The 13571-nt window shown below is 42.3% G+C and overlaps 1 protein-coding gene across 1 annotated transcript in view; it reads left to right on the forward strand.

Annotated features, from left to right (window-relative positions):
• The window catches only part of LOC134003669 (protein shisa-6), a 68412-nt gene extending 57742 nt beyond the window's left edge, over window positions 1-10670 (forward strand). Inside the window, exons 5-9 of the mRNA XM_062442933.1 lie at window positions 870-932; window positions 2203-2223; window positions 6024-6176; window positions 8460-8563; window positions 9777-10670. Of these exons, the coding sequence (XP_062298917.1) occupies window positions 870-932; window positions 2203-2223; window positions 6024-6176; window positions 8460-8563; window positions 9777-10670 (1235 nt within the window). The remainder of the gene's footprint in view (window positions 1-869; window positions 933-2202; window positions 2224-6023; window positions 6177-8459; window positions 8564-9776) is intronic.
• The last annotated feature ends 2901 nt before the right edge of the window (window positions 10671-13571 follow it).

The raw sequence follows: 13571 nt of genomic DNA on the forward strand, positions 1-13571 counted from the left end.
TTCAGTGTTTTGCATTGTGTACAGTTTCCCTTTTAATCACTAACATACCATGAAAACGTGTTGTTCTGTATGCTCTGCAGGTTTTTTGTATTTGCGGCGTGTTTCTTCATGCTGCTTATGTGTTGTGTTGTGAGATCGGTGAATGTGTTTCAGAAATTAGCTCGTGTTTCATCAGTTTGCAGCTGCTTTTTCAAAATGTGACGTGTGCGGTCACAGTGGTGAAGACGCTTGACTGTTGACTCAGTTTGTGGTTTCAGCAGCAGTTCCACATTCGAGGCTTCTTTTTTTTCCTGATGAATGCATGGATTCATCCAGTCTCTGTGTCTTTACTCTTTAATAATGCAGTTTTTAAAGCATACGAGAGGCTGCTTGTTTCAGGACAGGATGTGATAAATATTGTATACCAGCCCTGTATCTTTTTTTTTTTTTAAACTTCTTCCCATTTGTAATGTTTCCACTGTAGTCTCTGACTCTGTGGATTCTGTTTGATGTAAATGTTTTGCAGGGTAACACTGAGGTTATACAGTGGACTCCACCTACTGTAGATTCACTCATTCCACAATCTTTCTCATCCTTATAAATGTCCATACCCTTAATTTGAGGAAATTAAAGGGATATTTCACTCACTAAATAGGTTTCAAAGCAATTGAAGAATAACGATGTGGATTGACACTCTCCATTTAAATGCACACACTTTTGTTTAGAAGTCTATATTTTGTGAATAATCTAAAAAAAAAAATGCTACTAAATGAGCATTTAAGTGAATTATCTCTTCAATTGTCACCCTCACACTGCAAACTGTATTTGGTCTGATACAGAACATCCCTCATGGACACTGAATGGATCTTTCATTGCTTTTGTCATTGCAGGTACCCATCAGCACAACTATAACCATGTGGCTCTAGGTAGCCCTACACGCACACCTAAGAATGGTAAGAAAATCTAGCAGGAGAGACTTTTAGAGTAGAATCACAACTCAGCTCAGTGTTTGAGATTGAAGTCTGGACCCAAGTATTAACTTGAAGATATTGCATGTGTGAAAAAAACCCTTGACATGCTCCTTTTTTCAATTCAGCCCCGCCGCAAATCTATTCTGTTATTGAAAATGAGGGCTTTCTTTTTTTTTTGGTTAAAGATTGAATCTTGGAAGCGTCACATCCCATAGTCATGAACGTTTTTTTCTGTGAGCGAAACTAAAAAAGGGGAATCAAATTGGCTGAGGATCAAGTTAATGTTCTATCGAGGTCATCCTGTCCTCTGGTTGACGGAGCGTGTGAAACCCACGACGTTCCCTGCTGTTATCCCGAGAACAAAAGTTATCGCCGTAACCTCAGACAGCCCCCCTGTGAGGAGCATCGCCATGAACTGGTTTTTATTACCGATGTCATTCAGCTGTTTGTTCAAATGGTTCTTGTGAGAGAGAGAGAGGGAGAGGAGGCTGGCCCCGGGTCGCAGACTGGCAGATGTGAGGAGTAGTGGTTGCGTAAGGATGCAAGGTGGAGGCTGGAGCGAAGACACAGCAAAGATAAAAGGGAAGAAAGGAGGCCATAAGCTGAATATTCACTGCCTTCTGTATTTATTAAATCACTCTGATCTTGCCATTTGATTTATATTCTGTTTGTTTCAACCACAAAACTAAAAAAAAAAAAAGACAAGCTAGCTCTCAGGCACTTAAGGGCTATGCTGGAAATCTGCAGCTAGAATAGCCCCCTTTTTTATGGACATAATTGACCATGTGGTCCATTGTACACACACGCAAAGATAAGCAAACCCCAACTGTGGAGAAATGCCTCCGAGATCTATGGAAAACATGAAAAATCCATTTCAACAACACATCTAACACAGAGACTTTGATCACAGCCCCCCTGAAAGGCTTCAAATTTCAGCACGCAGTGTCTTTTCTAGATAAAGCCTGCTGCCACAAACCCCCCCCCCCCCCCCTCCCTTCCCTACCCCCAAGCGGCCCACGACTGAAACAACCAGGAGATACTGCTGCAAATCACAAGCAGAAAATGCGCAATCGTACACACAAGTGTGCATCACATGCCTCAGGAAGTGAAAGCTGATTTGATTTGAATTATTTTTGAGTGGGGCGGGTTTTCTGTACTAGTAATGCTGAATATGGAGTGGCTTCTTGTTTTATTTCCCCCTCACCGTCAACATGTTTCTGAAATATTTGTTTTTTCGCTTGGGTTTTGGTAGCTCACCGATCATTGAGGCGTGGTAAGTCATACATACATCCGTTTTAATTTAGTGTAAACACTCATTCATTACATTCCAGCACACGTGTGTGTACACATACACCACAAAACCAACCCCGACGTTTGTGCATTCCTCTCTTCCACTGGAGTTCAGTGTGGTTTCAGACCTGATTTAAATAGCATTTGCATTTATTTTAAAGTGCTTGGACAAGCAGATTTGTTGGGTATAACATGGAGGGCAAAAAAAATGTAAGAATGCTTTTGATTTAGTTTGATTGATTTCCTGTGATTGTTAACATGTAGTACACAAGATTCTTCTATACTATTCTGTTTAAATCCTGTGAAAAAACCAGAACTAACTATCTCTGCCTCTCTTTACTTTCCTATTCTGTCTGTACACACAAACAGGATACACACAAGTCTTTAAAAACAGCTCACAAATATTAAGTGTCATTTTCAATAAGGGCTCAGTGATTTCATAAAGCAGCCGGGCGCTGTAGTGTTACTAAAACTGGAGTAATTACATTTGTTAGGAAAAATTTCAGCTGCATATCAATACACATTAGATCCCTTAGTGAGTATTTAGGGCAGCGGGATGGTGTTTTTGTAGCCTGGTTATGAATTTTTCAGCACTTCAAATAGGTCTGCTGTTGTGCTCATTGCAGCTATTTACGATTGTTTCTCCGACTGTGGAGAACAATCAGAGCTTGGTAGCAGATTGGGGAGGTCATCTCCCTACGTTGCTAGCTACAGCAGCAAAAAACAGCCATGAAAACTATAATGAGCATGAATGAGATCAGCTGACTTTCAGAAATAACTAAAATTCTTGTTATACTTCCGATCTTCATGAGCAACATTAACTGCCCATGTGTCGACTAAAATAGACCGTTTTAAATTTGATAGCCCGCTCAGAAAGTCACTAGGTCTCAAGATGACATCATAAGCTAATTTGCATGTGCATGATGTAATTACACCGCAATCTGCGCGGCCTTAAACGATTAAAGATTTAAAAGACTGAAAACGAAACTATCTGCTAGCTAGCCTAATCATTAGATATTCTTATTCAAGCAGCTCTCATCTGATCTGCATACATCTATATCTGCCTATACGTGGATGACGCAACTCTTTATAATTCAAAAATAGAATGATTATTTAATTCAGAATGGAGACAGGAAGAGATTGGTCGCACAGGTATGCACATTGTCAGCCTACGCTCATCTGGCTGATGATTGGTCGACTGAACTGAACGTGCTGCTGCTTCCAGCTTTCTATGGGTGCTACTAAAATAACGCCCCATTCCAAACAGATATGGGCAAAAATGAACAATATCAGACTAAATGAATGTAGTCAGGCAGCAACTACACTGGTGTCATAATATAGAAACATATCACCCAGTGCAATACTTGTAGGTTCATTGGGTTTTCTTGGTGTTTTCATGGGATTTCTACATAATAAGAATAATACAGAATATCTCCAGCTTTCTTGAAAAGCACACGCTAATATTTGCAAAGACTGTTTGAGCCAGGTCTGAGCGGTTGTACTGTCCGTTGTGATGAAGCAGTGAAATGTGTTTACTATTGAGATAGCTATCAGCATGCACAGTCTGAGTCAATTCTTCCCTTATTGATGCAGTGTGGCAGACAGTCCACTCCCAGATTTGTTCACATCCTTCGAACTCCCCCTTTCCTGCAGCTTCAGGACCCCCTGCTGTCGCTCCGGCCCTGCCGCCACCTTTTCCGTCCTACTCTTTTCAAGCTTTCCTCCTGTTCACCCTTCTTTTTTTTCCTCCTTTCGTTCTTGTATTTCAGTATTATCCCTCTTTTAGCTCCTCTTATCTCCATCTCTTCTCCCTCTCTCCATCCTGCAGCAGTTACTAAAGCCCTATTTTTATCTGTCCGTTGGAGGCTGGTCTGGAGCCGCACCCATGCCCGCTGCTCTGCACTGCGTGACAGACTCACAGCTCACAGGGGAGAGCGAGATAGCACAGGAGCGAGGAGGAAAATGAGAGAGGGGGGAATACTGAATGGACATAGAAAGAATTAAGGAGCGGAGGAAAGTGGGTGGCGGCATGGCAGGACAGATAAGATTGACAGAGCGTGGAAGACGGCGGTGAATGGGAAGGACTTGATGCTTGTGTGCGTGCATGTGAGAGAGAGAGAGAGAGAGAGATAAAGAGAAAGACGAGAGCAAGAATAAAAGAAGGTCCTGTCACCCCCCCTCCTAACCCCAACCTCCCCCCTCTCCTGTGCGTCTTCCTGGCCTCATATCACGTCGCATCAACAGCCAGTCCAGGCATTGCTCCCAATGCTCCCTTCCCAGATCACATCACAACACTGTCACGAGCAGGGTCACTCTCCAGCAGACATCTGTTGTTTGGTGTGTTGTCTTGTTTTTTTTCTCCCTTCTTTCTTTTCTTTTTTTGGACCGCTGTTTCCTCCCGTCAAACCCCCATCACTTGTCGAGTCAGTCCCGCACCAAATGTTCACCGAGTGCCTGATGTGACCGCCTTTACTCCCCCCTCTCCTCCCCATCACTGCCACCAGCACGCTGGAGTTTTAGATATGCAACCATTTCTCGAAGGCAGATACACACTCGACTTATTGGTTGAGGTCAAGCTTAGGTAAAGAAATGTTTAATTAACTTTTAGGGTTTCGTGGGTCTAAATGTTATTCCTCTTTAAAATGCCAGGATATAATTGTGATGGGGAAGTACTAAATCCCTTTTTAATTCATGGTTTGTTCTAAAAACAGTTAAACTAATATTCATTTTAGGTTTGAGTTCTTATAGCTGGTTCATTTTGGATAGGAAGATAAACTACCTGAATTCCAAAGCTAACGAATCTCTTATAGAATATGTTGAACCTCCTGTCTTTTTTTATTAACAAAGGTCAATGGATAAAACACTGACTGTCACTTTTGCCACTTAAAAAGACAAACATATGCTACAGCAAATCTGGCATACCAAAAGGCCAAAATGAAACTTGGCTTTCGTCTAGTTATTGTTCTCTCTGCAAGCTGGCGTCTTTGTATGGCCCAAGATTGTTAGAGAATCAAGCAGCAGTCTACCATCACAAGTAGACTGTTTGTCTTTGCGGTTCTCTAAAAAAACAATGCGACACTACGTCACTTTTAGGACTCTGAATCATCCAGTTAAACTTTCATGAATGCAAGTCAATAATTAAATTTAACAGCGTCATAGTTCTGAATTGGGACCTCCAGTACTTGGAAGGAGTGATTTCCACAAGGTGTGCAAAAGTCGGATAAGATGCGATTGGACTCCAAACCCAACAGGAAAAAGCATAACCCCGAATTAGACTCGATGAAACTGTTTATTAGTAAGTGTTGAAGGTAATTTAAACCCCGAAATTCCATCAGACAACACCAAGGGCATGTCCTCTCTGTCTTCAATGGTAGCTACTTCACTGGCAACAATAATGAACAATGTACATCCCTCATTGTTCAAAAAGGTCAGGAGAATCTCTGGCATCTGTATTCTTTGTAATATTTTAAACTGACAAACAAAATAGTTTGGCTTCCATGGATCTTAAGGGTCTTAAGCCAAAGAACATTTCAGAATGATTTTGGAGCACCTCTGCATCCAGGAAGTATTTGTATGACTAAAACTCCAGCTTGCCTTCCAGCTCACTCTTCCCTTCTCTACCTCAGCCGGCGGTCTTCCACGATGGTCGCCCAGGGTTCTCATCTACCTGTCTACCTTTTCGAGGGCGGGTGGGTGGTTGGGGGTGGGAGGAAGATTCCATCCTGCCCATTTTTTTTTTCTCTTCCCTCTTCTGTGTCTGTATATGTATGTATGTGTCTCCAGAAAACAATCGGATAAGCGGCATCCTGACCTCGCAGACGGAACCCTACGACCTGTCTTTCTCACGCTCCTTCCAAAGCCTGTCTCACCTGCCGCCCTCCTACGAGGCGGCCGTCAAAGCAGATGTCAGCCGCTTCTCGTCCCTGAAGAAACTCAGTAGGTCCAAGTTCACTGCACTAATGCAAGAGTAGGCTCCCTGCCCTGATGCCCTGCATGATAAAAATACTGCATTAAGTGTGCTTTCCTGACTCCTGACTGGGACTTACTGAGGGGCTCCGAAGGGTTTCAGCTGTGAAAATGATTTGCCTGCTGTACTAAGGACATCAAGCTGTAGAAAAATAGCTCTTTCTTCTGGAGATTTTTGCAGCTCCCATTTGAGTAAAGATTTCAGTGGATGGAGAACCGTGAATCAGAATCAGAAAATACTCATTTTTCAACTCTGATCCTTCATGAAATCAGCCTAGTCATCTCAAGAAACTATGAGTCATTGATATTCCATGCTTCCCTTGTCTCCACTTAAAGGCTGCAGCCACTATTTCTCTCGGAGCGTATAAGTACATTAAGTGGCTTCTTGTGCCTGGCCCGGCTCGGTATTGATTTAGTGGTGCTACGCTGGATTTCTGCTGCGTAATGAGGTCTCATCTCATGACATTCTCTAAAGTGGAACGCAAATATTCCTTAAGGCTTGTGTAATTTCATCATGCCTGCCCCACTTCATTGCTGGCTCGCAGTCAAAGTGAAGGATGACGATCTACAACTCACCCCCCCGTCAGAGCTCACTCCACACTGGCTCCCACTCGTAGCTGCCAGGCACCATTTCAAACAAAATGGCAAAAAACCTGTTTTTTTGCAGGAATGCACTTCTACATTTGCTGGTTCTAAGTTGTAGAAGAAAAACAAAAAAAATCCCTGTGCTTGAAGAACGCTTGTGAGAATTAACATAATAGTTCTTGATAAGCGGTATGAAGAAATCCAAATGAATTCAGTTGTCAAAGATAGTAGCCCATGGAAGAGACTGTTTTAAAATAGAAAAATATCCTTAGGCAGTGTCCTTCAGTCTTCACAACTTCCTTTCTGCTTCCAAAGCAAATTATTTGTTGCAGCAAACAGCCAAAAGGCTCTGCAGTTTTCTTTTTTGTTGCTCAACTAGTGTCTGGACACTGATAGATCATGTTGGATTGAGCTGGAGGGAAGATAGAGCAGCGTTTTCATTGTTGGGATAATAAAAGAGAAGAATGCTACTGCTTATTAATGCAAATTGGTATCAAACTGAAGAAAAGCATTTAGCCCATTGCAACTCAGGACAGTATACATCACGAGTTATTCATTCACTCTATGGTAATATGGTTGATGAGTTTGCAATGCCCTGCGCAGATTTTTGAAGACTATTATGCATGTGAGAAAGGAACATCTTGTTTTTATTATCTCTCATAATGAATCGATTTGCAGCACGCACCCATGGCTCGCCGCTGAAGGGGATTTTGGCTGAGTATAATCTTGACAGGTGGTGTGAGCAGGATTGCACCCATTACTGAAAAAGAGAGGCTCACACTCCGAGTCATCTATGAATTCTCAATAAAGGCGGAAGGGGTCTGCTCTCCATAATTTATTTCTATCATATAAATGACATTAGTGTTCACCTCTTGACTTAGTGTGACGCTTAATCATTCATGCTGGGGTTCAGAGAGAATAAAGAATGAGCTTCTTTGTAACGATGGACTTATAAATGTTTCCATTTTTGAATAATTCATGCTGCATTTCATTTTTTTTTGTCAAGATGTCTGACACAGTTTGTGTAAATGTATGACACGTCTTTATATGCATGGTTTTGTGTTGTATGGCATGAAGTTGGTGCTACATCTACAACTACACTCTACCGTGTCTGGAAATGTACACGTTTCTTTCTGATCTGCTTCCAAATGCATGTTGTAATCGTTATCCACTCGAAGACGTGAAACACTCGCTGTTCTCGATGTGAAGTGATTGCGCAATAATACAATTAGCTTTCCGGCATGTGTATCTGAAGTGCCTGCGTGCTTCCCTTCCATATCTGGATGAAATGACAATGTTTGTTTATAGACTTTCACATGACCTTTGAAAAGTTTGCCCCCACAGCCAGAGCTGCCAGTAGAATCCCTGATGAAGCCTGGATGTGTGGATGTTATGTGCCTAGCATGTAATACGATCTGACTGCGATTCCTCTGTGTCTATTTTCTATTCCCCTCCATGAGCTTGGAAAGGTGAAACACAGATGGGTCCTCCAACACTATTCCCTGCATTGTGTGCAATGTTCTCCGATCCCACTTTATCCGATTTCTCCCCTTTGCATTCTAACACCTACCCCCCTTTGCTTTCTCTTGCTTTCGCTCTCTGAATCTCCTCTTCACCTCTTTCTTCTGTTGTTCCCCCCCCCCCCCCCCCCCGTCTCCTCAGCAGCAGCGGATAAAGACGTCGATGACTACTATACTCGTAAGCGCCACCTGCCCGACCTGGCAGCGAGAGGCACTCTTCCCTTGCATGTTCTCAAAATGACTCAAGACCAGGTGGGTACACAGGTGCTCAGCACTCAAAACAAGGTCATGTTCTTTACTTCTTACGCATCTGTGAGTCAAAGCAAGTGATCTTTCTCAAGTAAGCCATCTCAGGGTAAATGTAAATGGACTATATTTAATGGAATGTACTTATAGAGCTCTTTTCTAGTCGTTATGACCAAAGCGCATCCACACTACGTGTCACATTCACCCATTCACACATTGATGACAGGAGCTACCATGCAGGGTACCAGCCTGCTCATCAGGAGAGACTAACCATTCACACATTCATACACCGTTGGCGCGGCAACAGGAGCAATTTGGGGTTTAAGTGTCTTGCCCAAGGACACATCAACATGTGGACTGGAGGAGCCGGGAATCGAACCCCCAATCTTCCAATTGTTGGACGACCGCTCTACCTCCCGGTTTTAAGATTTGAATTTATTAGAACCGATTCACATAAGGATCTTATTAACTTATATCTCCTATGATTCTGAATTGATTCACAAATGTCAAAAATTGATTTTCCAAATGTTATACTTGTAACCGCTGCCTATTTTGAAGATGAACTACAAGATGTTTAAATTTAAAGAAGTAAATATTCACACTTTCAAACTTTCTATGTTGTCGCTCAGAGACTAAGGTTAGCAGAGCAGAGCAGCAAACGAGACTGACTGACCAACAAACACACTGCAGCACTAAACAACTTAAACCAACTCTGAGGTGAAGGAAATAACTCTGTTCCACCTCAGAAACCCCGCGCCCGCTCAGCCTATTGGACAGCGATGGCTTTCCAGAGCTAACACTAGATGTAACATTAATAACACAGTGGAGCACTCCACCTCCCCCTCATTAAGTTTGTCTCATACAGACAGGAGACTGTAGGATGCTTTCAAATGAATTAATTCAATAATAATGCAGTTATCTTTTTAAAATAAAAAGGCTTCGGACCATTTATCTTAATTGCCAGTTATGTTTCATATTGTATTTCAGTGGACTAAGGACACCAGTTAATGGTCTGGCACAGAGTATACTGAAGCAAGAGACTGACAATTGTTTCTACTTTTCTATTCATTCAATAGAGAATCAGTTTTGAATCGAGAATTGATTCAGAGTTTAATCAGAGAGTTGAGAATAAGAATAGAATTGTGAGATTCCCAAAGATTGACACCTTTTGCCCCTCTGCCTGGAAATAAACTCAACTCTTTCATCTTTTGCTTTACAGCACCGGGACCAGCAGCTACAGAGCCAGCCCCCGCAGTCCTCCATCTCCCAGGCGCCGTCCCAGTCCCAGTCCTCACAGCAGCAGTCTCAGCAAAGACAGAGGCCTCGTCGCGTCCAGAGGGCCATGTCCCAGGACCGCGTCCTGTCCCCGGAGAGGGCCCCACAGCCGGATTACAGCGTGTCTTCTAATGGTATGTCCCCATATGGAGGCCGGATCCTTTCGGATGAACAGCTGCTGTCTGCAGAACGTCTTCGATCCCAGGAGCGTCTTCTTCCGCAGGACCGCCACACCTCCCAAGACCGCCTGTACTCCAAGGACCGCATGTACTCCAAGGACCGACTGCTGTCACAGGAACACCTCTACTCGAAAGACCGCCACTACTCTCAAGACCGCCTCTATTCACAAGATCGCCTGTACTCACAAGACCGCCTCCTGTCCCAGGATCCTCTGCTCTCGCCGGACAAGCTGATGATGTCGCTGAAGCGTGGCATGGTCGGCAGCGCCTCTGGTGGGTTTCGTGGCAGCGACAAGTCAATGTCGCGCGCCATCTCGCACACGGACGTGTTCATACCAACCACGCCTCTAATGGATCGCTACAAGATGACCAAAATGCACTCCCATCCCAGTGCCTCTAATAATGGTGGCAGCAGCGCCGGGGCGTCGGGAGCGGGAGCAGGAGGAGCAGGAGGAGGTGGAGGAGGAGGAGGAGGAGGAGGAGGCACCGGGCACTCCAACACTTTAGCCATGAACCAGACTGCAACTAAGAGGCAGGCGTTTGCCTCCAGACGGACTCACACTGTGGAACAACTCCACTACATCCCACAGCACCACCAGCAGCAGCAACAACAGCCACAGCACTACCGCACAGGCAGCAAGACTGAGGTGACTGTGTAACGGCAGCCAGAGACTACCTGAACTGCATAGAAAGAAGCACTGCTGTGCACCAGGGGGTGGGGGGGGTCAGATAGATTGAGGTAGGTGTACACTGGCCTTCTATTAGAGTAGGACGGGGGGGCAATATCACCGTCTTTGACTGAGTTTTCCTACAAAGTCAGAGATTCCAGGACCAAGAACATCCACTATCTTAACTGTGAGAGACCGGAAAAACGAGCTACACTGTACAATGCATACACAGGCCCAGCCATGTCTGAAGCCAGAGAGGGGTTGTGGATAGGGGAGGTGTAGTATTATCCAGCTAACTTGCCTACTATTATTTCCACTGTCTTGATTACCCTATTCATCCACAGGCTCTGGCCTCATTCTGTGTGTGTTTTAGCGAGGAAACACTGATTGTGTCTGTTTAAGCCTTTAAAGGGCCCCTTTGTCCAACAAATCTATTCTGTGACCTTTTCTGGCAAATCTTAAAGGGCTTTGCATGGTTAAACACAAGGACCGAATTCCTCCGTGACTTCTGTTGTGCAACACAACGCCACCACAGGTGATGAACTAGGATGAGCCTGTACTAACTTTATAAATATATAAATAAATAAAATTGAAAAAAAACACCATTTGTACGCCCTGTCCTACTCATAGCTCTAGAGAATCTCGATGAGAGAAATTGAAATGGATGTTATTAGCACTTCTATTTGGTGCCTCTGACAGATGTTCCATTTCTAAAAACGAAGCGGTTTTGTGGGTTACAAAGCACAATCAATAAAAAAAATTCTGTTCTGTTTTTTATTTTTCTTTCTGAGTTTGAATAGTGATGGCTAGCTTGTTTTGTTATTAAAGCAATGGCAGGTTTTTTTTTTTTTTTATCATTATTTTTGCTTCCAGTAGACGATTGTAAATAAGCTATTCTAGAAGCAGTACTATGGACAAGTCTGTACTGGATGGACTTTGTATTAGACTGTCTGTTTTCAATAGATTCTTAAAAAAAACAACTATAAATTATCACTGTTTCGTGAGTTCAGAATAGAAACCCACTTAACCAAGTATTTGACAGGATAAATTAATACTATACTGTGTGTGTCTTTGCAAAACTGTTTGTAGGACGAGAAGTGAATGAATGTGTTGTTGATAACAGATATACCACTGTTCATACTTGGATGTAGACTGTGTTCCATTGACATCAGAGGAGTCGAACATCATGGAAAATGGATTATAATGCTTGTTCAAGTAGGGTCAAATAAACCATCCATATTTTTCTAAACATTCAACTTTGTTCCTTGAAAGGTGTCTGTGTTTGTATTTCCTTAAAAACTGGATATGCCACATTACCACTGTATGACACTAAATGATGTTGAACTCTAGGTTTTTTTCACAATAGAGGCACAAATAATCTCAATTCTATCTCATTGTGTGGAGTCAAAGAACCTGTTTTCCCTAATAAATCATATTGGACTGAATGACTGAATAAGATGGGATGTAATAAAAAAAGGTAGATTATATTGCAAGGTACCACTAACTGGAAAACACTCATAGTGAATCAGTCTCTGCAAGATTGCACCAACCAAGTCATCATAGTTTATAGCAATGAACCAAAATAAGGTTCATTTTCAGTGTTTTAGTGATCTTGTAACCCATCAGTTAGATGGAGATACTGTTTTAGGTAGCTTAGACAGCTACCATTGCTGGTCGGGGGTTAGGGAAAGGTCATAGTCATGGCAGGAGAGAAGACACAAATCTTGGTCTCCCCTGCTAAAGGGGATAAATTATGTACATTTACAGTTCTACATTTTTAATCTGCAGCTTTACTGGAATATCTTTACATGATTGACAGTTCAGAAAACCTCTCAAATACATCTGCACATTATAAAGCCAGAATCCAATCTAAAATATAGAAGAGTAGACAACGCAAACAACATATAGAAAAACCTTAGCAACCAAAGGTATTGAACAGACGGCAGTTAATGGGCTGAGCTGACTTTAACTCGTTGGAAAGGTAGAGAAAAGTTTAAGAAAAAAGCACTCTGACAAAAGTTTAAGCCTGAATATTTCTACATATGTTATTGTCAAGTTTTGAACCTTTAACCATATTTAACATAGTTGTCATCATGACAGCACATAAGTAACAGAAAACCAGAAAAAGCATATGTCCACTTCAAAGTCAGATGCTTCCAGATTTGACAATTTACTGTTAAAATTTGGCTGAAAGACCAAATTTCTTGGAAATCTTGTTTTCAAAACCATTCTTAAAGTGTTATAAGGTTGAGTACGTAACATTACCATATTTGTGCATTAATGCACCCCTTTCTATTCTATATACATCTAAATCTAAAAACTCCTACTGTATGATGTTGACAGAATAGTGAAATGGTATAGAGCTGCTATACATTAACCAGGTTTACAGTACAAAAGTGCTTCTTGTAACCTATTGGCTTACATGTTGGGATGCATGTGTGTCCTGTAGTCTCAGCCCACTGCAGTCATTTGGTAAACCCATGAATACAGTATACTGTGAGCCACAGAGCAGACTTTTAGCATAGAATCATATACATTACAAACTCAAATGAATCATATTACCTTGTGTGATTACTTAGTGTCTGGCACCTGGCAACACAGTGTTGCTTCAATAATATTTCAATGGATATTTATTTCAGTGTGAAGTTAGGACCCGTTTCATATTCAAATACAGTCATTGAAATATTTGTTTCAATGCCTGGTTTTAACCTAGACGTCTTTAATTTTCATATCACAACAGCCTGTGATGCTTTTTACCAAACCCAACTTCCTGCTCTACTTTTCCAAGCAGTATGACAACGTCACATGATTCTTACTATTTTAATTTGCTACAAAACATGCACCACCTGCAAGGCTCTCATTGTAATGCATAAAAAACAGCTATTGACTGTC

The sequence above is a fragment of the Scomber scombrus genome, chromosome 21 (genome assembly GCF_963691925.1).
Source record: "Scomber scombrus chromosome 21, fScoSco1.1, whole genome shotgun sequence".
NCBI classification, from domain to species: Eukaryota; Metazoa; Chordata; class Actinopteri; order Scombriformes; family Scombridae; genus Scomber; species Scomber scombrus.